A 25949-nucleotide genomic window follows, 5' to 3' on the forward strand; every position below is an offset into this window, starting at 1 on the left:
CTTGCTGAACTCCATTACAGAAAATGGCAGAAAATAAATCAGGCACAGAGTGCCTAAAGTGACTAAGGGAACAAAAACACAGTGATCATGGTAAGGTATATAATTAAAGTACAACACATCACACACTCTTTCTGTCTCGTACTGCTGTGGTACTCTTAGTAGTCAAAATCTGAAACTGAATCAAAAAACTTCAATGTGCACTCTGCAGCATTTAAGAAATACTTTAATAAAATAATTTAATCCCCAATGTATTAATGTCTTGGAGTATAAAACATACAAAATAATTCTCATCTTTGAAGAACCATTTGAATTTCCTTTCTAATCCAAAATGGTTGACGAGTTACAGTAATGGGAAGCACACATGGTAAAATCTACACCACATTCCAAATGATTATGCAAATTGTGTTTAAGTGTCATAAAGTTGTTTTTCAATTAAACCCATGGATGGAATTGTGTCTCAGGGCTCTTTGGATGACTGAAATCAATGCCGGACACCTAAGATCATTAGTTTGTCAGGTGAGCCCAATTACAGGAAAAACTACTAAAGAAGGATATTCCACATTATTAAGCAGACCATCATTTTCAAGCAATATAGGAAGGAAATAGGATCTCTCTGCTGCTGAAAAGCATGAAATAGTTGAATGCCTTGGACATGTAATGAAAAACTTAGCTATTGTTAGTTATTGTTTCGGTGAAATGAATTTCTACAATACTGTTACTGTTAATTCTACTCTCTGCAGTGTTTAAATGCTTACATATACACACACAGTTACTGTCCCTCCACACATACGACTGGGTTCTGCTTCTATGCCCCAGCTTTGTTTACTTTTTCCCATCGAGGCTTCTAGACTTCTGATTGGCCAACATTTCTGCACGGTTAGGAATATATCGCCACCTGTTGCTTTGGCATGTTCATAGCAGCGTTTTCCTTCATTTCTGCCTTTACGTGTGGATGGGATTATTTTTTAAAACGAAAACGGAAAATCTCCGTTTTCAAAAATACCCGTGTACGTGTGGACGTAGCCTAATGCTCACAAGCAGAAACGGCTGCAGTGGGCCCAGAACTACATGAAGACTAATTTTCAAACAGTCCTGTTCACCAATGAGTGCCATACAACCCTGGATGGTCCAGATGAATGCAGTGCTGGATGGTTGGTGGACAGCCACCATGTCCCAACAAGGCTGCAACATCAGCAGTGAGGTGGTGGAGTCATAGTTTGAGCCAGAATCACCGGAAGAGAGCTGGTCGGCCCTTTTAGGGTCCCCGAAGGTGTGAAAATGACCTCTGCAAAGTATGTGTAGTTTCTGACTGACCACTTTCTTCCATGGTAGAAAGAGAAGAACTGTGCCTTCTGCAACACAACCATCTTCACGCAAGACAATGCACCATGTCATGCTACAAGGAATACCTGTGCATCATTGGCTGCTATCGGCATAAAAGAAGAGAAAATCATGGTGTGGTGCCCATTTTTCCCTGACTTCAATCCTATTGAGAACCTTTGGAGCATCCTCAAGCAAAAAAAAATGAGAGTGGGAGGCAGTTCACATCCAAACAGCAACTCTGGGAGGCTATTCTGACATCCTGCAAAGATATTCAAGCAGAAACTTTCCAAAAACTCACAAGTTCCATGGATATGAGAATTGTAAAACTGCTATCAAATAAGGGGTCCTATGTTAATATGTAACTTGACCTGTTAAGATGTTTTTGATTGAAATAGCTTTTGATTTCAGTAAAATTGATCTGCTAATGCTGCAAATTCTACAAATAACCATTTTGAGTTCTTTACAACCTAAAAAACTTTTGAAACTCTGTTTGTGTAATATTTTGGAACAGTGCATTTTAAGTTTTTTATTTTTGAAAGAGATACTGTTTTCATTGGTAGTTTTATTCAGTAACATTTGAATTATAATCTATTGGTTGATGAATCAAAAATTATACCGACTGTCATTTGAATCGACTGCTTAGGAAAATCAGAGGAAAATATCATTTGCATAATAATTTGGAACACGGTGTAGGTAGAGCTGATTTTTCTGTCTGTGTTCAGACAGCAGTACCTTGTGAATGCTTTACTGTGATACACTGAATATCCCTATAAAGCACATTTCTCTGCTTTCTAAATCTGTTTGAAATCTGTTTCTTGCACAAACTGTAATGAAGTTATGATGGGGTTTTTTTGTATATCCCATCCGGCACTGTAGCAATCAGAGTTATTGTCTGAAGGCCAAGAAAAATGCCCAACAGATTTATACGGCTTTTGCTATACTGGTCCACTTGATTGTCATATTTTATTTGACATTAATTATTATTATTATTATCATTATTGTTATTATTATTATTAGTAGTAGTAGTAGTAGTAGTAGTAGTAGTAGTAGTATTGGTAGTAGTGGTAGTATTTATTTATTATTATTTTGTTCATTTACTTTTTTTTTTTTTTTTCATTTTGAGTTATTACAATCAGAAAGGACAGGATCGGAGGCCAGGAAAGAGAAAGAAAGAAGAGGGTTAACAAAAGGAGAGGGGAAGAAAAAGAGTCAACCTTTACTCGCTTTACAATGGTTACACAGTCAACCTTTACAATAACTGACATTAAGCATTAGCTGTAAAATCTGCTTTTTTTACTCACTATTACAGCTATGTTTGCAACAGTAAGCAGATGAGAATGGGTAAGTGTGCATGTTTTCAGGTTCCTTCCTTCCTTCTTCTCGTTCCAACTTTTTCAAGGTTTGGTGTTGGCACAATAAAGACACAAACAAAGATGTCATATTCAATCCACTTGCTACTTTGCAAACTAATTTAGCCTTGTGGTATGGATGACTTCATCATCCAACTTAAATCTTTATAAAGCTGTAAAAACATGGATACAGTTGCTGTGTCAACATACAAGTGGCACATGTACGCACTCACTTCATGACAGCCCTGAGCGATGGATGCATAGAAAAACACTGTGACAAGCTAGATAGTAATATAGTTACTGATTACAATAAAAGTCTATCAGGATTATATAAGAGTGCAGACAGCTGAATGGTGTTTTGTCTCTAGAAAAAGCTGTAGTCTAAAAGACCAGGGTTTAGGAAAATGTTGCAAAAGTGTAATAGGATTCTGCTTTGAAGGATTACAATCACACCATAAACCATGGGATTTTGGTTAGGAGCCTTCAGATGCAGAAAGCAGCCACGCTATCAGACATAGGATGCTCCAAACAATTCTTCTGAGCTAAACAAATTCAGTAGTGAATTTAGCAGTGGATGCTGAGGTGAATGAGTGGTCAGAGACGTGGTGAATTTGATGAGAGCATTTTGGTATTTTTGCAGCTTAATACTATGTTTGAAATGAAACTGCAGACTTTAAAGCAATCTTATTTTGGATTTGCTGGATTACCATAAAAACCAGAGCACATGCCACTTCACCATTTTACTGAGAAAATTAGGCATTTCTTTATTTCACTTGCTCCACCTCTCCTGGGTGATACTTGCTGACTTCAAACTAGCAGCTGAATTACACATGTGTATATTGCTAATAAAATTCGAGCAAAACCAAAGCAGCGGTTTCAAAATATTGTCAATGAAAACTAGTCCTATTTACTACTTCTCCCTATCGCTCACAGCTGCAGTTAGCCTCTTCCTTCTGCTGTGAATTACATTAAATGTGTTTTGTCCACATACTCGAAACCAATGGCCTGAGAGTTGTAAGAAGGTCCAAGTAATTATAGGGTCAAGGAGGGTTGGACAAGTTCACCTAACCAGTGGTCATTACAGTCCAAAGCCCCCTGTTTGATGCATGGGAGCGCAGCAAACCATTCATGACTGACCAGCTATTATAAACCTATAATAGAAAGAAGCCAAATAAATCATCCGAACCAAGTTTCAAAGACTCACATGCTGGGAAAAGGTGTGACAGTACATAAAGTTTTTGGTTTAGCAAAGGAAGCTAAAAGCAAAACTGAAACCCTCTTTTGTTTTGCTATTTTTTAGAAAATGAAAATATGCTAAAGTAGCTACAGCAACAGGTTATAACTCTTCTTGTATCAGTTGGTGTATTCAGTTCAGTATCAGGCACTTAAATGCCTAATGCTGTGAATAAGAAAAGTGCCTGAGCTGGTTAACAGACACAGACTCATGTGCTGGGTCAGACACCATAATCTACTTGCAAGTTTTGGCCATGTCCACACTAATACAATTTTGTTTGAAAACACATCTTTTTCCCTCTGTTTTGGCCTTCCGTCCACACTGAGACGGCGTTTTCGGTCAAGGAAAACACAGCGTTTTGAAAACGCTCTCCAAAGCGGATACAGTCGCAGTGTGGACCGTGAACACGGAGCCTTTTCGAAAACAATAGCGTATTTTAGTCATGTGTTGCAGTCATGTGACCAGTTAAACTAAGATTATGGAGGGCATTATACAGCAGTTGTTTTGTTTGCTCTCAATTTTGACAGCCCTATTAGAGATTAATATCAGTTTGTACATGCTCCAGACAGCTTTTCCTCAAAATCTTTAATTCTCACTCGCTTTTGCAACTTTGTACTTTTGTGTTACTTGCAGCAACAACTCCACCTTATTGTTAGTCCATTTAAAAAACTCAGTGCTTTTCCTCGACATTTTGCCGCAATGTTTCAAAGAGCCGTTAAGTAAATAAACGGCAGACAGTTTCACCCATGCACAATACAGGAATGCAGCGTTTTCGATTGTTTCAGTGTGGATGAACAACTGTTTGGAAACGCTTGGAAATGATAGTGTGGACGCGGAGCGTTTTTAGGCGAAAACGCCTATTTCAAATTTATCTGGATTAGTGTAGATGGAGCCTTTGTCTTAGCACCGCTGGCTAAAAAATGCCTTCCTTTAGTCCTGATCCCCCCATTCTTGCCCATTTAAGATTTGTTCTGTTCCTTTTTTTTTAATTATTATAATTATGTATTTATTTTATTTTCATGTTTTAAAACGAATTGTTCTGTTCCTACATATATCCACAAAAGTTTTTGACCTTGAACTATTCACAGCACTCTGTAAATCACACCATTCAGTGTTGGTGTCAACACACCCACGGCTACAAAGCTGTAAATGCAGTCGCTTTTGGGAACACAAAGCCCCCGTTTTGGTAAGAGCAGCAATCTTCAGACTGTGTTTACACGTCTCAGCACAGTTTAAAGAGTGCAGTCCAAGAGCTTTGTTTCATTCCTCCACAGCCTCGCTGTGTTCTTTCTTAAGCACCCCTGTAAACAACACATACTTCATTTTGTGAATGGTTTAGCTGACTGCAGCCAAAAGCTACAGAGGAAACATTGACCTATTATTTATTATTACATTTCACAGTGCTGATAAAAAAGATGCAAATCTGACACTGTACAATTAAATGTAGATGTTGCCTTTTTTGTGATGATGGACCATAAATAAAAGAAAAACCCTACTCAGCTAATTTTACATTCTGTATATTTTCTCTGGGGCTACAAGTTAAAACTTATTTAAGCTACTTTAATGGATATAATGGCTTTTACGGTTTCAAATTTATACCCACTTCCACTATCTGTGGTGAAAATCAAACCAAAGATATTTACTGTTCGTGAGATAAATGCTATTCGTGACTCGCTGCTTATTCATTTCTGCTGAGGGACGCTCGGTTTCTTTGGATTGGAGGAGGAAAAAAGCTTCTAAACTTCCTTACACATTCTTCCCACCGGCTAAGAATGGTTCTCCCAGCCCAACACCTAAAATAAAACCTAAACCGACAAAAACAACAACAGACCTGAGCGGAGAGCAGCCCAGCGAGGGAAATCCACACAGATTCCAGTATATTTAGGACACAGGCCACCAGCACTGATAAGCATGGGTAATGGTTTAAAATACCATAAAGACATCTTAAAGCACATACTTTATGCCAAGAACCGAGCTTACTGGTTATATTTAAAAAAAGCATAGAGAAGGTGAAGGGTTTGTATTTTTATATTTACAGAACATTCTATTTTGCTTGGCTTTTATTCAAAAATAATTCATGGTTTCTGTTTGATTTACACGCAACATGCCTGCCAGTACTTTTCTATTAAATGCTGAGGACTGTGCATTTCTTTTTCAATCAGACTGACTTAATAACTGTTTAAAACACAGGCCCTATTATGGCTAATAGCTAAGGACTTGTTTGCATGGATACAGGCGCTGCGGCACAGAAAAACCCTTTCAAAGTTTGACATAATTTCCCCCGAAGCAGCTGCCAGGTAACTGCTCCCAAACCTAAAACCCTGCTGAACTAAGCCTATGTGGTCTAGATTTGCACATCAAGGCGTGGATGTCAACCTAATCGTGACCATGTCACTGGTGACTGGTGTATGTATGACTGTCTGTCTTCTGATCATAAAGCGGCATAAACATTTTTGAGCTCTGAGCGCCATTTAATTCCAGAAAAAGGCTGTAAAGAATGTCACCTCAGATGTAATCAACAAGAAGAGCATGTTATGAAGGAGTTTGCCAGTAAACAACAAAACTTTCAAATGACTCCACCTTTCAACAAGACACTGAATCCAATATTTTTTCCTCTTCCACAGCGACTCATAATCAGTGAAATACAGCATTTGACTCGGATGTTTGCAGGAGCAGACAGTTGCTATTGCTCTGTCCATTTTTGTGCTTGTGCTTTGTAATTGTGTGTTTGCTAAACACTAGCACTTCTTCCAAAAAAAGAAAAAAAACATGCATAATAGTGAAGGAGCTGTTTAAGACACTGGGTTTGGCCTCTAACACCTTTTCTCACCGCTGTCACCATCTCCACAGTGAGTTAGCAACAGGATCAAGTCTGCAGTGCTTCCCAGAGACACTGGACAACCAGTACAATGACTGTAAACAGGAAAGAGCTGTGCTGTCTACCTCTTATGCACCAGGCAAAAATAGTGAGAGAGTCCAAGCTTTCTGTTTAGAAGAAACCACTATGTATTAATAGACCTCTCTGCATTGAATCATATCTGTTATTAACCTCTGTCTCTCTTCCACAGCATGTCTTTTATCCTGTCTTCCTTCTCTCACCCCAACCAGTCATGGCAGATGGCCGCCCCTCCCTGAGCCAGGTTCTGCCGGAGGTTTCTTCCTGTTAAAAGGGAGTTTTTCCTTTCCACTGTCGCCAATGTGCTTGCCAAAGGGGGTCATATGATTATTGGGTTTTTCTCTTTGTGTATTATTGTAGTGTCTACCTTACAATATAAAGCGGCTTGAGGCAACTGTTGTTGTGATTTGGCGCTGTATAAATAAAACTGAATTGAATTGAATTGAGAAGAAGAAGGTAAACGCTGTATGGAAGGACTGAGGACTTGAAGCAGGCAAACAGCCTCTTGTTTTGCAGCACCTTTCACTGTAAAACCCCAAAACCATGATAGAAGTGATTTGGCCACCAACACAAATACAGTGGGGCAAAAAAGTATTTAGTCAGCCACCGATTGTGCAAGTTCCCCCACCTAAAATGATGACAGAGGTCAGTAATTTGCACCAGAGGTACACTTCAACTGTGAGAGACAGAATGTGAAAAAAAAAATCCATGAATCCACATGGTAGGATTTGTAAAGAATTTATTCGTAAATCAGGGTGGAAAATAAGTATTTGGTCAATAACAAAAATACAACTCAATACTTTGTAACATAACCTTTGTTGGCAATAACAGAGGTCAAACGTTTACTATAGGTCTTTACCAGGTTTGCACACACAGTAGCTGGTATTTTGGCCCATTCCTCCATGCAGATCTTCTCGAGAGCAGTGATGTTTTGGGGCTGTCGCCGAGCAACACGGACTTTCAACTCCCGCCACAGATTTTCTATGGGGTTGAGGTCTGGAGACTGGCTAGGCCACTCCAGGACTTTCAAATGCTTCTTACGGAGCCACTCCTTTGTTGCCCGGGCGGTGTGTTTTGGATCATTGTCATGTTGGAAGACCCAGCCTCGTTTCATCTTCAAAGTTCTCACTGATGGAAGGAGGTTTTGGCTCAAAATCTCACGATACATGGCCCCATTCATTCTGTCCTTAACACGGATCAGTCGTCCTGTCCCCTTGGCAGAAAAACAGCCCCATAGCATGATGTTTCCACCCCCATGCTTCACAGTAGGTATGGTGTTCTTGGGATGCAACTCAGTATTCTTCCTCCTCCAAACACGACGAGTTGAGTTTATACCAAAAAGTTCTACTTTGGTTTCATCTGACCACATGACATTCTCCCAATCCTCTGCTGTATCATCCATGTGCTCTCTGGCAGACTTCAGACGGGCCTGGACATGCACTGGCTTCAGCAGCGGAACACGTCTGGCACTGCGGGATTTGATTCCCTGCCGTTGTAGTGTGTTACTGATGGTGACCTTTGTTACTTTGGTCCCAGCTCTCTGCAGGTCATTCACCAGGTCCCCCCGTGTGGTTCTGGGATCTTTGCTCACCGTTCTCATGATCATTTTGACCCCACGGGATGAGATCTTGCGTGGAGCCCCAGATCGAGGGAAATTATCAGTGGTCTTGTATGTCTTCCATTTTCTGATGATTGCTCCCACAGTTGATTTTTTCACACCAAGCTGCTTGCCTATTGTAGATTCACTCTTCCCAGTCTGGTGCAGGTCTACAATACTTTTCCTGGTGTCCTTCGAAAGCTCTTTGGTCTTGGCCATGGCGGAGTTTGGAGTCTGACTGTTTGAGGCTGTGGACAGGTGTCTTTTATACAGATGATGAGTTCAAACAGGTGCCATTCATACAGGTAACGAGTGGGGGACAGAAAAGCTTCTTACAGAAGACGTTACAGGTCTGTGAGAGCCAGAGATTTTCCTTGTTTGAGGTGACCAAATACTTATTTTCCACCCTAATTTACGAATAAATTCTTTACAAATCCTACCATGTGAATTCATGGATTTTTTTTTTCACATTCTGTCTCTCACAGTTGAAGTGTACCTCTGGTGCAAATTACTGACCTCTGTCATCATTTTAAGTGGGGGAACTTGCACAATCGGTGGCTGACTAAATACTTTTTTGCCCCACTGTACAAAGACAAATGTGCCGTGGAGCTTTGAAATGATCTGCTGTAGAACCTAACTTATTTAACTCCAAAATAATAACTATTAATTCTTATTGAAGCAGTAAGGGTTAGTTAGTTTCTTACACATTGCCTTTGCTCTTGGCTTCAGTTAAATAAAGACTGACACTGTGTATTGTCATGTTGCATAGTGAGGTTGTATTTGCCTAATAGATTGTTTTTTATGTTCTGATGCAAGGAACCTTAGAATTTAGACAATTTCAGAGTGTACTTTCACCCTGGCTGTACACATTAAAGCTACTTTTGGCTGCTACTTTGCCACAACGAGTCACCACAGCGGGAAGCTCCTCATGTTTGATCTCATATATTATTCTTTCACCTCCAAACTGAGCAATGACAATGAGCTTTATGATTTAGATGATTTAGTTTGGTCCTGTTACACAGGGTGTCACAGCCTGCAAAGTACAATACACAGTTCAAAGATGGGTGTGGTCTGATCCACACCAGTGTGTATATGTGAATATGGGTTTCACTAGGTTTACATTCATAGTTTAGTTTATTCATAAAATTCATGTAATCACATTCAGTACACAGGATTTTTTTGGGGGGGTGAACTACTGCTTTTGTTGATTTTAGTTTCCAACCTACACAAGACAAAACATGATATAATGTATCAAAGACCAAGAGGTGCGAGTGAGTAAAGTATTAAGGTTCTTCTTCAGTCGCAGGGATAGGCAGATTGCAACAGCAGCATGAAAACCTGCTTATTATGAGCTGGAGTTAGAGGTAAGGCTTTGGTACAAATAAAAAGGGCTGGTCATTAAAGCACTCACTCAGCCTTGATTAAGATAATTAGATTTAAAGTAACCCATTACCTGCTCCTGAAATAAATCCTAAAATGAGAGCAAAATCTGATTTGGTAACCATGGACTTCTGTGTTTCTGACTTTAATTTTTCTTTCTCATGAGACCAACCTCTCCATAATTTCATAATGACTCGGGCAAGATTTTGTCAGGATGAAAAAAAAAGGCAAAGAAAATCCAGAAGGATGCAGTGAGGGCTTTAGTTGCTATTCTGAATTACAGTTAGCCTCAGGTTGGTCAAGCCTGCAACCATGATTTTTGTCTTTGGATCCCTGTAATTGCAGCCAAGACTCAGCCAGGAGGTCCAGCTTTAGTCTTTCCAATCATAAAGCTCTAAGTGCCTCTTAGTGGCCTATTTGGTTTATTAAAACGTTAAATTTTAGCCGCCGTCACTTCCCATCTCAAACACTCTATCTTTAGCTCTTGCTTTCCACTCTTCCTTGTTTCCTTAGGCACATCAACCTGCAATTATTTTTCTCTTTCTGTCAGGCTGCAGGGCTCAGGACAATATGGAGACAAAAAAACCGCCAAAAACAAAACCAAACAAACAATGTGTAAAGGAAAAGATAGGAAGATGAGAAAATCTGCATTATATATCACAAATGACAAGAGAATGACTTGGGTCTTAGATGAGGAGGCTACTAAAATGCTGATATAAATATCAGTGACATTTCTTTTTAGATGTTCTCATGTGGCTGGGGTGCACCTAGTCGGTAGCTGTGTATTATTTTGTGGTATTTGCTGAGAGTGGTCTGAAAGGGAATAAATTAGGAAGAGACTGCTGGGGTGAGTCTAATTTTAAAATGATCTAAAGATAACTTCTTGACACCAGACACCAGAGGACACTTTCAGAGGTCTTACAGAGTCCATGCCTCTGTGAGTATTTGGCTACAAATGGAGCCCAAACATTGGTTTGGGGTCAACAGATTAACAAAGAGCTAGCCTGACTAACTTACTAACATCACATGGGTGTGGATGGCAGCCAAGAAAAAAGTCCACTGCATAAATTTAAACCAGGTTTGGGGTCATCTCTAAAAAAGAAAAAAGTATGTGCACACAGGATCAGGGAGTTTTCTGGATCCTGGTTGTAGTCCTCTTGCAGTCTGAGTTTTACTAAGAGCAAAAGATTAAAGACATTTGCAATCGAATGCAATCTTGAAACTGTCATTTCATATGATTTAAGTGATGGTTTTTGATGGTCTTTTCATTTCATTCATAAAGTTTTCTGGCACAGAAAATCTTCAGAATCATATTACTTTAATAATCCCTAAGGAAATTATGTAAGTCTTGTAAGTCTTGTCTTGTTGCCCCCAGAAGACGGATGAAATGCTTGTAGGAAGCTCTGGAAAAACCTCAGTAACGCTTTGTTTTCTTTTTTGACTTCTTCTGACTGCAGCAGGTCAAGGCTGGCTGTGTGATGATGTCACAGTTTGCATGCACCAATAACAACAGCATCCAGTCAGCAGGTGATAGGTTCCCAGATTGGAACACATTATCACATTAATATTAGACTGTTTTAACACCTGAGACTAGGGCAGGGCAATATGGCCAAAAATATTTATCACGATATATATTTGAAAATTTGCGATAACGATATAACTGACGATATAATTGACGCGAGACAAAATACTTTACAACTCCACAACTTTACTAGTGCAAAAAGAACAACCACATCAATGTATTTTCACTTAAACAAGCAGCTGTTTTTTATGTGCATTAAAGCTATATAAAAATTTAACATTGCAAATGCAAATTCCTTGCTGACAGTTTAACCAAAACTTGCATGGTCTACCAAAAAATGTGCTTTGGTGTGTATCTGACGGACGAAAACCAAACCAGTTCCACACCACTGAAGTTGCACCATTTTTACAAACCAATTCTGGTTCATCCGTTTCATTCAACAATCTGCTTTCGCCCTTCTCATTCTCCGTTACCACCATACTTTTTCCGCCATGTGCGTATGAAAACAAAGGCACTGAGCATCCGCGTTTTACCCATATTCTATCGCGATATTTCATTTTCTTATCATTGCCTAACATTGTACCGGTATTACCGTAAACGATATGATATGGCCCAGCCCTACATGAGACCAATGCTAACTTTAATTTTTACACTTTAAAATAAAAGTTTAAGTATAGCTCTCAGTGACATTTTAAAAGTCAGTAGAATCTGTTGGATTTTTTGTTAATGCGTTTATGGTTCTTTTAAAAAAAATTACCATTAACTATAGAAAAGCCAAATTTCAAAATCAGATACTGGGATCGGCACAGCCTGACTCAGATGGATGGCAACATGTTGACAGCAATTAACTGAAAACCTTCTCCAGTCAGCCTGAGCTGGATTGCTGCTGGTTGTAAACAGGATGCCCTCCAGCAGGTGACCTGTGTAATCACCTGGTGATATGCAGCAGTCGCCCAGAGGTTGATAGTGCCTCATGTTTAATTTCTAGGTAATCAAACATAAATAATGGCAACCAGATTTTTCCCAATCACAAAGAGGTTGCGACCCTACTTTCACTCTAGTGCAGCGGTCCCCAACCCCCGGGCTTCGGACCGGTACCGGTCCGTGAGTCGTTTGGTGCGAGAGTTGAGGCTCAGGTATGAAATGTATGGTTTTCAGGGTTTTTATCGGTTTTCAGCGTTATTTTGTTATCGTTTTTATCGTTTACTCGGTTTTCCTGGGCCTTTTCACGTGTGTTATGAATAAATCTTCTTTTTTTTGGTACTGGTATTAGTTTTATTTTGTTGTATTTATCCGCGACACCTTAAAGGCCGGTCCGTGAAAATATTGTTGGGCATAAACCGGTCCGTGGCGCAAAAAAGGTTGGGGACTGCTGCTCTAGTGTGACTGAGCCATTATGGCATTATGGGTATTTTAAATTACCTGGACGCAATTACTAAAAAATTCAAATATTTTTACCCCTGCCTATTGGCCACAGACAATGACACTGAGCTATCAGATTTTGTTGGCACCAAAATTCATACATTTTGGTTGTTTTTGTTCTTAACGTTGTATCCCATGTACATTTACTTGTTTTGTGTAGTTTTGCCGAGTGCATTTATGTGTGCGTTACTAGTTTATGCAAATACCACTGACTGTCCTTTTTTTCTTTTTTTTTTTTACATCCAACAGTTACAGACACACCGAGACACACCACACTGGACTTTCTGTCCAAAGATACAAATTACAATTCAGTAGTCATTTAACAACACATCCAATTTATGCAGTGAGCTATGACCCTTCAGCCTAAACGCACAGAAATTTGAATTGGATTTGGATTTAATTTGCCGGTTTGATACTGTCCAATATACTGTTTATTCCTGGGCTAAATCCAGGGGGAAAATGCATTCAACTATAGAAAAACACACAATGGGATTTTAAAAAAGACAACACAAACTGGAAAAAGGACAACAAAAGGTGTGAGCGTTCCTCTGCCAGCTGAGGTGCAGAGTACATTTTTTTCAGAATCACAGAAAACACAAATGTGACTTAATCATAAACATGTTTCAAGTTAATGTGGAAAACAGAGGCTGAGTATAGTGGGGGACAAACTCTGTTAGAGTTAATTAAAGCCATTGAAGAAGAATTAAGTCATGTCTGGAATGAAGCGGCAGCGTGTTAATGTTTGGAGGGGCAAAACAATGTTTACAGCAGACCCTTCCCACAAGTGCAACCCAGCCTGCCATCACAAGGTGTCTGAAAACACTGAAGACGAATTCTTATCGAGCTCATCTCCCCTCCTAATTACATGTTTTTGCTTTATGACTGCCTTTTGCCATACACAGCACAAACTCGCCCAAATACAGGCTGTGAATCTAAGTAGCCGTTTACAATAAACCTCACAGCGGCCAGATTTAGATAGGGAGGCATTAATTCTGACACACCAAAATAGAAAAAAGTAATCCAATTGAAATAAAAAAGGAGCCATGCCTCACTGCGGTCACTGCCACTTTCATGGTGAGATGCAATGGCGTATCTGCAGCTTAGAAACTTGTTAAATGTCGACTCCACCTCCCACGCTACTCTGTCATTTCATTCGAAGAGTTTACCGAAGATGCCCATGGCTCGCTGAATGCTCATCTGTGGCTGGCAGCGAAAATGATACGGTGAAAGCGGAGGAAAGGCTTTTCTAAAACCACAGATATATTACACAGTCCCAGGCCATTCACGATTCTTATGTACAGCAGATGTAAGCTGATGAAGATCAGGAAGTTAACACGGTTTAAGCTGCAGAAAGCATTACTTGGATAAGTCATGAGTCAAGAGTTGTACTGGTTGTTAACCTCAACCATGTCAGGCGATCATCAGGATTACTTCACAACCACTTTTAGATACAATTCATGATGTTTATTGATAATACAATTATTTATTCTTATTTCATTAATTTGATTTTGTTAATTTCATTGATTTGTCTTTTTTTGCTTACTGAATTTTGCATTTATTCTACTTGACATGTGTAGAAAAATGTCATGTGAGGCAGAAAGAGAAACAGAAAAAACAATTTTAAGAAAACTACTCACTGAATGTATAAATATCACATGGGCTGCGAGTGGAGCCTAATGAGACTCAATCTTACCAGGAAGGGTGGAGCCAGAGGTAACCATGGCCACGGTCTTGACCTTTGGTTAAGCTACAAAACCAGTGGTGACACCCATTAGAGCATCTCCTACAGTTAAAGATGGAATTAGTCCTGCAAGGATGCCCTAATAGTTCTCTGTGAACATCAAATAGTATTTTTGCTTTAAATGCCCATCCCCAATCTCAGTATGGCGACTCCTATATAAATTACCACTGCTTGCTTGGCTTCAAGCTATTAACTTGTAGCCAAACCAAAGCTTGTTCTAGCCAACTGATGTCATATGAGAACCTACTGGCCACAGCTACAAGTGTGATAAAAGATAGATGGTCCACTCAGTCATCTAACAAGTATTGTTTGAAAGTTCTGTACTTTTTCAAACAAATTCCAGGAGCACAGTCGCAGATGATTCTTCACAGTTAAGTAACAAAAGAACATGAAACAGAGGGATAAATGTGACTGAAAGTAAATGATCTGCATGTCAGTGAGGATCATAGGACAATTACAAAAAACAAGCAATCCACATGCATGGGTCACGAATGGAAACGCCTGTAACACTGTAACATTAAAGTATTACAGTGATGGTCTTTAGTACATGTAATGGGACAGGAGTAAGAAAATGTTAACTCCTTCCACCTGGGAAGTTCGTCCAGTGGATGCAGCATCAATTCCGTCTGGTTGGACTTTTTGTAAAGAATGTTAAACCTTCCTCCTTCCTTAAGAATTTAATACCAAATGCTCCATTTCACTACACTTTTACTTGCCTGGTTACACCAAGGTACAGATGAGAGAAAAAAATAAGTTAGTTAGAAAAAAAAAACCAGTGTTTTCTAAGCTCTTGGTCATCTTTTAGTTAAATTGCCATTCTACAACAACCATGCTACTGGAACAGGAATTTTTCAGTTTCTTGACCCAATCATTGGCAATTTAACAGACAGCGGACTGACTCTGACTTCTGGCCATTTTATCACCATTTAGATGCACGAAACTTGATGACTGCAAGTGAACACCAATCTGGTCCCCATTGTTGAAGGAACCAAAAGCATTGAAATCACAAGTTCACTGCTCATGGTTGCAATAATTTTGTTTGCACCACAACCTCTGGTCACTGTTTTGCCTACTATGACTGTAGCATAAGCATTGTGGAAGTGAGGAGTCCAATTGCTACAACTGCCACAGTCTTGAATAGCACATGTTTTCTTATTCAAGCTTCCATTTCATAACACTTTCAGAGGGTAGCGGGTCTAGACTGCAGGCAGGGGAGTTTGGCATTGTCCTGCTATTTTAACTTGGTGCTGATAATAAGCGAGTTTGATTATTAGCACACACCACTTCTTGTCAATCCATCTTAAATAAACTTGGCTCTAATTCATTGTTCAGTGGTTTCTGGAGTGGTCCTGTGCCCGTGTTGTGATTTCCAGAATGATGTAGTGCCAAAAGACCCAAAGATCACAACTCCCTACAACCTACTCTAACCCTGAAGCAATGTATAAACATCCCCCAATTTAAAAAGCGCAAAAAATATGGTTTTTCAAGGTATAGTACGGGAAGGAAAAAGGGCCTTGACCATGTTTTCTTCAAACATGTTGACAATAAAGACTTACAGTGGGGCAAAAAAGTATTTAGTCAGCCACCGATTGTGCAAGTTCCCCCACCTAAAATGATGACAGAGGTCAGTAATTTGCACCAGAGGTACACTTCAACTGTGAGAGACAGAATGTGAAAAAAAAAAATCCATGAATCCACATGGTAGGATTTGTAAAGAATTTATTCGTAAATCAGGGTGGAAAATAAGTATTTGGTCAATAACAAAAATACAACTCAATACTTTGTAACATAACCTTTGTTGGCAATAACAGAGGTCAAACGTTTACTATAGGTCTTTACCAGGTTTGCACACACAGTAGCTGGTATTTTGGCCCATTCCTCCATGCAGATCTTCTCGAGAGCAGTGATGTTTTGGGGCTGTCGCCGAGCAACACGGACTTTCAACTCCCGCCACAGATTTTCTATGGGGTTGAGGTCTGGAGACTGGCTAGGCCACTCCAGGACTTTCAAATGCTTCTTACGGAGCCACTCCTTTGTTGCCCGGGCGGTGTGTTTTGGATCATTGTCATGTTGGAAGACCCAGCCTCGTTTCATCTTCAAAGTTCTCACTGATGGAAGGAGGTTTTGGCTCAAAATCTCACGATACATGGCCCCATTCATTCTGTCCTTAACACGGATCAGTCGTCCTGTCCCCTTGGCAGAAAAACAGCCCCATAGCATGATGTTTCCACCCCCATGCTTCACAGTAGGTATGGTGTTCTTGGGATGCAACTCAGTATTCTTCTTCCTCCAAACACGACGAGTTGAGTTTATACCAAAAAGTTCTACTTTGGTTTCATCTGACCACATGACATTCTCCCAATCCTCTGCTGTATCATCCATGTGCTCTCTGGCAAACTTCAGACGGGCCTGGACATGCACTGGCTTCAGCAGCGGAACACGTCTGGCACTGCGGGATTTGATTCCCTGCCGTTGTAGTGTGTTACTGATGGTGACCTTTGTTACTTTGGTCCCAGCTCTCTGCAGGTCATTCACCAGGTCCCCCCGTGTGGTTCTGGGATCTTTGCTCACCGTTCTCATGATCATTTTGACCCCACGGGATGAGATCTTGCGTGGAGCCCCAGATCGAGGGAGATTATCAGTGGTCTTGTATGTCTTCCATTTTCTGATGATTGCTCCCACAGTTGATTTTTTCACACCAAGCTGCTTGCCTATTGTAGATTCACTCTTCCCAGTCTGGTGCAGGTCTACAATACTTTTCCTGGTGTCCTTCGAAAGCTCTTTGGTCTTGGCCATGGCGGAGTTTGGAGTCTGACTGTTTGAGGCTGTGGACAGGTGTCTTTTATACAGATGATGAGTTCAAACAGGTGCCATTCATACAGGTAACGAGTGGGGGACAGAAAAGCTTCTTACAGAAGACGTTACAGGTCTGTGAGAGCCAGAGATTTTCCTTGTTTGAGGTGACCAAATACTTATTTTCCACCCTGATTTACGAATAAATTCTTTACAAATCCTACCATGTGAATTCATGGATTTTTTTTTCACATTCTGTCTCTCACAGTTGAAGTGTACCTCTGGTGCAAATTACTGACCTCTGTCATCATTTTAAGTGGGGGAACTTGCACAATCGGTGGCTGACTAAATACTTTTTTGCCCCACTGTATATAATCATCACCATCATGCAGCATTGGTTTTCAGCCCTATCTGTTGCATAAAAGGATTGTTTTCTATTATGTATTATAAATGCTGAAATCCCAGAATTCTCTTAAAATCTACTACTCTATGAAACTATTTGCCCAAAAAGCATTTCACTCTCATCTTTACTTCTGAGGGATTCAGTTTCTCTGGGATGCTCTTTTTTTTTTTTACTTAATTACCGTTTATTTTTTTGCTTGATATTAGATAACTGTCCTAGCCTATTATTGCTGCCCCTTTCACAACTTTTAAAAAATGTGTTGCAGATAGCAAAGTGATCATTTATTTTGAAAGAAGCTTTTGATATGTTTTTATTATTTTTGTCTAAACATTGATCTTAAATGATTAGTAAATGACTGTTGTTAAACGTTAAAACTAAAGCAGAATGCAATTTTCAGATATGTAGCTTTAGATCATTGTCCAATTACACAATTTAGGTTTTTTTTTCTCTGTAACACAGACTGCCATTAAAGAAAAAAAAAAAAAAAAACCACACTAACAATAACTTCACTACAGCTATCCTCCAGCTGCACTGGTAGAGCAGCGCCCAGCTCCCTGAGCCTGAAGCGCAAACAGGAGGCTTCTCACAGGACGAAGCAGGTGAGAGTCTTAGAAAAAAAAACTCACTTCTGCCTCCTGGTGTTTCAAAGCTGCACTGTGGATCTCAGCCTCAAAAACCACAGGCTGGTTTGCAAAAATTACACAGACAATATACAGACATAAACATGCCAGCATCATGACATGTTTTTACTCTGAGAAATATAAACCTGAACACAAATGAAAGGTCAGACTGCTGAGTTTGGAAATGTGTTTAGAAGAATACACACAGTCTGCTGAAAATTACACATGAGAAAGGGAAAGTTTCCAGCACCCATTAAAAGATGGGTGCAAATTCACATTTAACCCAATGTGACTGAAAATAGCTGTCTGGTCCGTATAGCACACCACAGCCTGACCAGTACAGAGCCTTCCGACTGGAGGAAAATATTGTCAGACTTGCAGTCTTTACTTTTCCAGAAAAAACATCCCGTCACAACCCACTTAGTCAATACCTTGATGTTTTTAGACTTTAAGAAAACACCTATGTTTGTGCAATTAAAAATGCTAAACAGGGACACTAACGCAGACATCTGTCACAAGAGTGCCAGTCAAAAGAGCTGTTAAAGGTGTTATGTTCGCAGATCACCCTCACTGGGACATGTCACCCATAGAAAGTCTGCTAGGAATCCCCTGACTGCTGCTGCTCCGCACAGACAGAGAGAACCAGAAGGAGTGAGGAGAGAGAGAGAGAGAGAACATCACCCTAGAGTGACAAGTGACATGGCACCATCATTAAAGATGACATCAGAATAAGGGAGGAACTTCCAGCAGGCAGATCCTCCACGCTGCTAAAGACCAGTATAAATACCTTGAGCCCAGTGCCCTGGGAAGCAGCAGCAGCCGCTCAGTCAAGAGAGACTCCACAACTAAGGATATACGAGCACCACGCCGGGACAGCAGCCTCCCAAGTTCCCCACTGTTTCTCCAGAGGCCTAAACCTTCCCGGTAAGGTGGCTTTTGCCTGATTTCAGGGGAATGTATCAGGGGATTCCCAGCTGGAGCCTGGCTCTGACTGTGAGGTGGGTCAGAGTGCTGACTGTAATGAGCCATGTGCTGCAGCTGGGTTTACACCAGGAGAGAGATTGCACCTGAGAGTGCCAATCCAACAAAATAGATTCCCTCTAGCAGTGAATCAATAGATGTGTGATTTTTTTTTTTTTAAAAAAAGGACAAGCCAGTTTAATTTTTGGCCATCTCCTCCACTTGCACTGATTGTATGTGAAGATGCTTTTTCTCATAAAAGTGATTTTCTTTTTCTTTTTTGTCTTTGCAGGTTTAGCGTCACAAGATGGACCTGAGGGTAACAAGCCTCCTCCTCGTCCTCCTAGCATTAGCTGAGGCAACGCCTGAGAGGTATTATCATGTACCAAAAGTGAGCAAGACTCCCTACCCTGTCAAGAGTCATGGTGAGTTTTATTGTGTGTGTTTTACTTTCATAAAAATCCCAATAACAAATCGAGGAGGAGCCAGAATAGAAAACATGCCTTAAAAAAACATGCAAAAAGTGCATCTATTTCTTTTAGTATGTTAACTCCAGACAAGCCCAGTGTTCAAATGACTGCAGGCTGGAACGCAGACCTCTTTTAGACTCCATCAATTTCATAATCCATCACATTTTTGTTGAGCAGTTAAAACCAAATGAAAGTGCTGAAAAGGAATAGATGACACTTGTCATATTTTGTAACCTGCTCTATTGCTGAAAAAATGAAAAATGAGGGAAACAGTACAAATGATGAATAAGATGAATTAAGCCATATTATTCCAATACTACCATCTTTAATGCCCACCAGGTCACTGAAGACCAGGGGCATGGTCATGGTCGGGTTTCATTTTAGCCACATATTGTCAGAAACTACAAGATCTTGCATTGGGCATACATTTATTTTAAGAGTACAGTTCACCAAACTCTACAAAGGTCAGCACTGACCTGGTGGACATTAAGTTACAAAAGGTATAAAGGTTTAAAAACTTGACCAAAATAAAATAGTAGTAATTTTTAATAAAACTTATAATATTCACTGGGTTGCTTGCAAACCATGTAGGGTTCTAGCCACATACTAAATAAGCGTAGCTTTAAAAACTTGAAGATTTTGCCTTTTACAGACATTTTTGCCTCATACTGTTACAAGATTCCAGTTTGGGTATGCTAGCCTGAATATTCCATATAAAGGGAGGAGATGTGAACCTAAGCCTAACTCCGTCCCTTACGATAAACTGGCTGCCAGCAACCTGGTGGACATTAAGAGGTTTAAAAAGGAAACTCAAAGCAAGGTTTTCAAGTCACCATCTCACGACAAAAATTGCCGTTTGAGCTGTCACCACTGATCTGATAACCTGCATGAACCCTGCAAACACAGCAGCCTTTTACATAGGTTGAAAACAATCTTTCAACAAGCTACACGTCATTATCCTCATCATAATTATCATCGCTACGAATGTCACATATCCTGGCAAACTCCTGACTCATATACATATGGAAAGTGCCACCCTCCTTAATTAAGTGCTATCAAGCAGGCCAAGTAAACTGCTGTGTACCGCTGTATATAACTGAAAGGTGGGGTAAGGCTGTAAGCAAGCACTTGTGCTCTGGATAAATTAAGTTTAAAGAGGAAAGCTGTGTATACTGCATGTGTCATAAAAAACAAAGCAGTAGTTATGACACAGCAACCAAGATGATGCCTAAAACTAAATTTTATACCCCAACAAAACAAAGAGTCAAACTTTCAGAAGGACTTATTTCTGCTGCTTTGCTCTGATGTGGTTTGACTTGTGTGCCTTTACGTAAATCTAGATTTCAAAGTCAACAATGCAAGCTCAAATTTGACAAATCTCCAAAACAGATGCTGCGACCACGTTGCAGGCACGCCCTCGCAAACTGCCTTGTGGTATTAAAATCACACCATACAATTACAAGGGAAAAAAAACCTATACAGGCTGCGGAGAAATGCTCTCATAAGTTCAAACAGTAAATCTCCCAAACAAACCACAGCAAATTAAATGGACCTTCACTCAGCTGAAAGAATGGAAACAGTTTTTCTAATATAAAAGACAGAATCAAGAGTCAGACTGAGGGGGTATTTACTGAAGCAGCCAAACTGAGCGTGGATAATGACACTACATGGAATGTGAGCCTAACCATGCACAGTGTTTACAGGCAACACGCAGTTCAGATCAGGGGTTAGCTACCGAGGCCAGTATCATCACCTTCATTTTGTGGTTTTCTTGGCTGCCAAAAATTCCCACTTCTGGCACAAACATCTCCTGTGAGGTTTCAAGCACAGCCTTTATGTGACAGGAAAATGATAGCCCTCTCAGAGAACTTTTTTTTCTCAAAACACCATTTCAAAAGAGAGGCCAGCACCATTTGATTTGTTTCTCTGACAGGTCTTCATTTGACAAGGATGCATCCAGAGTTATGATGAAAAGCTACAGCATTTATATAAATGATTTGTCTTGTTAATATTAAAGCTCAGAGTGCTCAGGTTTTCATTTTTACAGTAGAAATGAAAATGATAATTATATTATTTATAAAGATACTTAAAGGTAGACAGCTCTGGAAACTGTGTCCTTTACTTTACTTTCACTAAAAGTATTAAATTAACTTTAAGATACTACCAAACTGAAAAATAATACATGTAAGTTTAAGTCATCAGTAAAAATTCCAATGCATGAACAACAAATGTAATCTCTTAATCTCAGCCATGTCATCTGCAAAAGACTTGAGGTTAGGGTTGATTTTCACCAAACGGGCATATTTTCAGAAACTAAAAAATGTTGCCTTTCAAATCAAGTCTCTTACATGCATTTTGATCCTGCAGTTAACCCCCCATTTTTTAACGATTTCTATTTGCATATTTCAAAAAAGACAAAAACTCCTGATACATGGTATATGTGAACCTAATCCTAATCCAAACCAGTCTGCTAGCAACCTGTTTGATGTTAAGAGGTCAAGAGACAACACAACTAGACTGTCTGGAAGTTATATGTGTTACCTTAGGTTTGAAGAACAAACTGCCAACTTTGTCCATGATGCTCCCTATCTACTGTTAAATTGGAGTAAAGCTATAAATAGTTTGTATTGTTGGAGAAAAGGAACTATGCTTAACTACACCTATATTATAGCTGTAAATTTAGTGAACACTAACTTCCACTACAAACTGGCATTATACACCAGTTTAGCACACATATTCATCCCACTGTAGCCATTACTTGTACTTGTATCGTACTTTATATGGCACGAAATGCATTAAGATGATGTTGATTTGACGCCACTAACTACACATTTACTAGCATGGGCAGTACAGGAAAAGGATGGGTGCAGTATTGGGTGGACATATACAGCTGCTGTTCATAGGAGAGGGTACAACTGGGTCTTATACCAGCAAGCATAAACTGTGTGGGAGCAACACCACAGATTACTGTGCTGTGAAGATCATGCTGTGAAAAACCCACTCCACAATTTACAGGGATCAGTGTTTCAAGTCAGATTGTGATCTTATGGAGAAGATATCAGATGTCAGGGTTATTCAAGAGTCATAAAAGGCTGTACAATAAATGGACACAAGATGCTCTATTATGAAGCCACTATCTCAACATATAAATTCAATTTCAGTTCATCAATACATTTACTAAATTCAAAGATAAAGATAGAGCTGACCAAAAGCTAAAACCAGAAAAAACAGAGGCATAATAACATTTTGACATATACATTCTATCAACTGATTAATTACTTTTTTTGTGGGTTTTTTGTAATCCCTAGCTGTTGAAGGCCAGCAAGGCCCTCAAGGTCCTCCAGGTGAGCCAGGACCAATGGGACCTCCTGGACCTCCTGGAAAGAGTGGTGTGGGACACACTGGACCACATGGCCCACCTGGACCACCCGGACCACCTGGTTTCACTCAAGCAGGTAAACCTGGTGTCTCAGGTAGCCCTGGAAAACCAGGCGCCCCTGGAAAGCCTGGAGAAAGAGGTCAGCCTGGCGCAACTGGACCAATGGGTCACAGAGGTGCACCTGGTACCCCTGGATCTCCTGGACCTGCTGGACTTTCTTCTGTTGGAAAACCTGGACCAGCTGGGATCTCTGGAGCAATGGGTCCAAGAGGAGAGCCTGGTTTAAAGGGACATCCTGGAATTCCTGGTCTTCATGGGCCCAAAGGAGAGAGAGGCATTGGAGTTCCTGGCGTTCAAGGACCAGCAGGGCCTGTTGGGCCAATGGGCCCATCTGGAATGCCTGGAAAACCTGGAATTGGTAAACCTGGTGCCACCGGTTATCCTGGAGAACCTGGCAAGCCTGGCGAGCCTGGAAGAGATGGTTCACCTGGACCAATGGGTGTGCAAGGGCCAAAGGGTCATACTGGGCAACCAGGCACAGGAGCACCAGGAAAACCCGGTCAGAATGGCACCCCAGGTATGCCTGGACCAATGGGAGCAAAAGGTCCACAGGGTCCTGCTGGTCAGCCAGGCTCACCTGGCATGCCAGGTGTTGGCAAAACAGGTGAACCTGGAATTCCAGGTAGCAGAGGAGCCCCCGGTAGTCCAGGAACTACTGGTCAAAAAGGAGAGCCAGGCCCAACTGGATTTACCGGTCAGCCAGGTGCTACTGGTCCCATGGGTCCAGCTGGCCCACAGGGTGCAAGAGGATTTCAGGGTGAGACAGGCCCAGTTGGACCCAAAGGTGACATTGGCATGGTAGGTGCACCGGGCCCAAGAGGAACCAAAGGAGAACAGGGAGCTCAAGGTTTCACTGGAAAACCAGGTACCCCTGGAGCAGTAGGTCCATCGGGAATCCCAGGTCATAATGGTGCTCAAGGTCCAAAGGGTTCACAAGGCCATCAAGGTGCCCCAGGACTCCCAGGTATTAATGGTGCCCAAGGGCCAAAGGGACACACTGGCGCCCCAGGAGCACCAGGTAAAAGCGGTGAGTCTGGACTGCCTGGATCAATGGGACCCGTTGGACCTCCTGGTCCTTCAGGTCCCGCTGGACTCAAGGGTCATCCAGGTCTTCCAGGTCCACCTGGCCCAGCTGGCTTGACAGCTAAGGGAATTCCTGGTCCCCATGGTCCTCCTGGAATTCCTGGTTCCAGAGGTCATGATGGTTCCCCAGGTCCTGCTGGTCCTCCTGGACCACCTGGTCCACCAGGAGAAATGGTCTACCACCATGAGAAGAGCATGCCAATCAAATCTCATGAGGTTGTGATGCCTCAGATGATTAAGGCTCCTATGTCCGCTTTTAGTGCTGTGCTAACCACGGCCTACCCCCCAGCGGGAACCCCTATTCAGTTTAACCAGATTCTGTACAATGGAGAGAACCATTATGACCCTCACAGTGGCGTGTTTACCTGCCAGGTCCCAGGCCTCTACTATTTCAGCTATCACTTTCATGTCAATGGTGCCAATGCTTTGGTGGCCCTCTACAGAAATGAGGAGCCAGTTCTTTTCACCTATGATGAGTACAACAAGGGCTTCCTGGATGAGATGGCAGGCAGTGCTGTTCTCCAGCTGTATACAGGTGACAGAGTCTATATTCAGGTCCCTGATGAGGAGAGTAATGGCATATTTGCTGCCGATAATGTTCACTGCGGTTTCTCTGGGTTCTTGATTGCCTCAACGTGATTTCACAAATCCAAATAAACCTCAAAACCTTATAAAACATTTAAATACTCAGAGAAAAATATCACTTTACAAAGTTCAGAATTTGGATTGCAGATTAAAGAAAAATGTGGTTACAAGTTTTAAAGGTTTAACCGCCTCATTAAATGTCTTCAATTTGCTAAGAAGTTGTTCAGAAATTTATTGCAGATTAAAAATGATCACTTTCCCCAGTTTACTTTGTGTGTGCCTTTGGAATTTTAAAATCCATGAAACATAACAACATAAGATACATGATACTTTAAGTGGTGCTCTACAACTGCCTGTAACATTTACAGCATGTCTTTTACTTGTGTTTGTTTTATTAATGTCTGTTGTTTAAGAATTTTCCTGTAATATACATATAAAAAGACATACAAGAAGGCAAACGTGTACTATATGTCATTAGAGATCAGCACATTCTCACAAGCACTGTGATCATGAAAGGAACGTAAGATAAAAAAATTTCAAACCATTTTTTCTAAACAACTATGTCTCCTTGGATGTGTTAAGTTATGTACCACTCACTGACCAAACATGGAATAAAAGTTCTTATTTGAAAACGAAAGATTACCTATGTGTGTTAATTTGTGTTCTTCTCATAAGAAATCTAAAATGTACGCAGGTTTGTAATAAAATTCTTACCTCTGAACGCAGATGTGTTGTAATTGTGGTCAATGGCAGCCACCATGTCTTTCCAAAAGTCAGAATTCACCTCATTTCCTCGCTGTTTGAGAAACAAACATAAATTAAGTTTCAGTATGTGTTCTCTTCATGAAAATGCCAACCAATATTACAAATCTCACAGTAACAAAACAAAAATGACCTTGTGCAACATGTCAACGACTCGTCCACAGAGAAGGGCACCAGGCAGATCAAAGTAGTTATCATAGAAGTAGTATTTTGCTGCAAAGACCAAAAGAAAATATTAGCAAATGAATGAAATGTAAAAAAAAAAAACTGTGAAAAAATATAAAGAAAATATACATTAGCTTCTCAACTGCTTAAGCTCCAACAAGTCACTGGTAAACCACTACGCCTGAATTTAGCCACAAATTAAAAA

General features: G+C 40.6%; 2 protein-coding genes across 2 annotated transcripts in view; one reads left to right on the forward strand and one right to left on the reverse strand.

The window, feature by feature from the left end:
* The window catches only part of nt5dc1 (5'-nucleotidase domain containing 1), an 80543-nt gene that overhangs the window by 49257 nt on the left and 5337 nt on the right, over positions 1-25949 (reverse strand). Inside the window, exons 5-6 of the mRNA XM_040027713.1 lie at positions 25713-25792; positions 25532-25613 (exon numbers count right to left, since the gene is read on the reverse strand). Coding sequence (XP_039883647.1) covers positions 25532-25613; positions 25713-25792 — 162 coding nt within the window. The remainder of the gene's footprint in view (positions 1-25531; positions 25614-25712; positions 25793-25949) is intronic.
* On the forward strand, positions 19067-25454 carry col10a1b (collagen, type X, alpha 1b). The gene is made up of 3 exons (XM_040027700.1): positions 19067-19204; positions 19533-19665; positions 23019-25454. Exons 2-3 carry the CDS (start codon positions 19548-19550, stop codon positions 24869-24871), a joined length of 1971 nt encoding a protein of 656 aa, XP_039883634.1. The 5' UTR covers positions 19067-19204; positions 19533-19547; the 3' UTR covers positions 24872-25454.

The sequence above is a fragment of the Simochromis diagramma genome, unplaced genomic scaffold (assembly GCF_900408965.1).
Source record: "Simochromis diagramma unplaced genomic scaffold, fSimDia1.1 OVJJ01000746.1, whole genome shotgun sequence".
NCBI classification, from domain to species: domain Eukaryota; kingdom Metazoa; phylum Chordata; class Actinopteri; order Cichliformes; family Cichlidae; genus Simochromis; species Simochromis diagramma.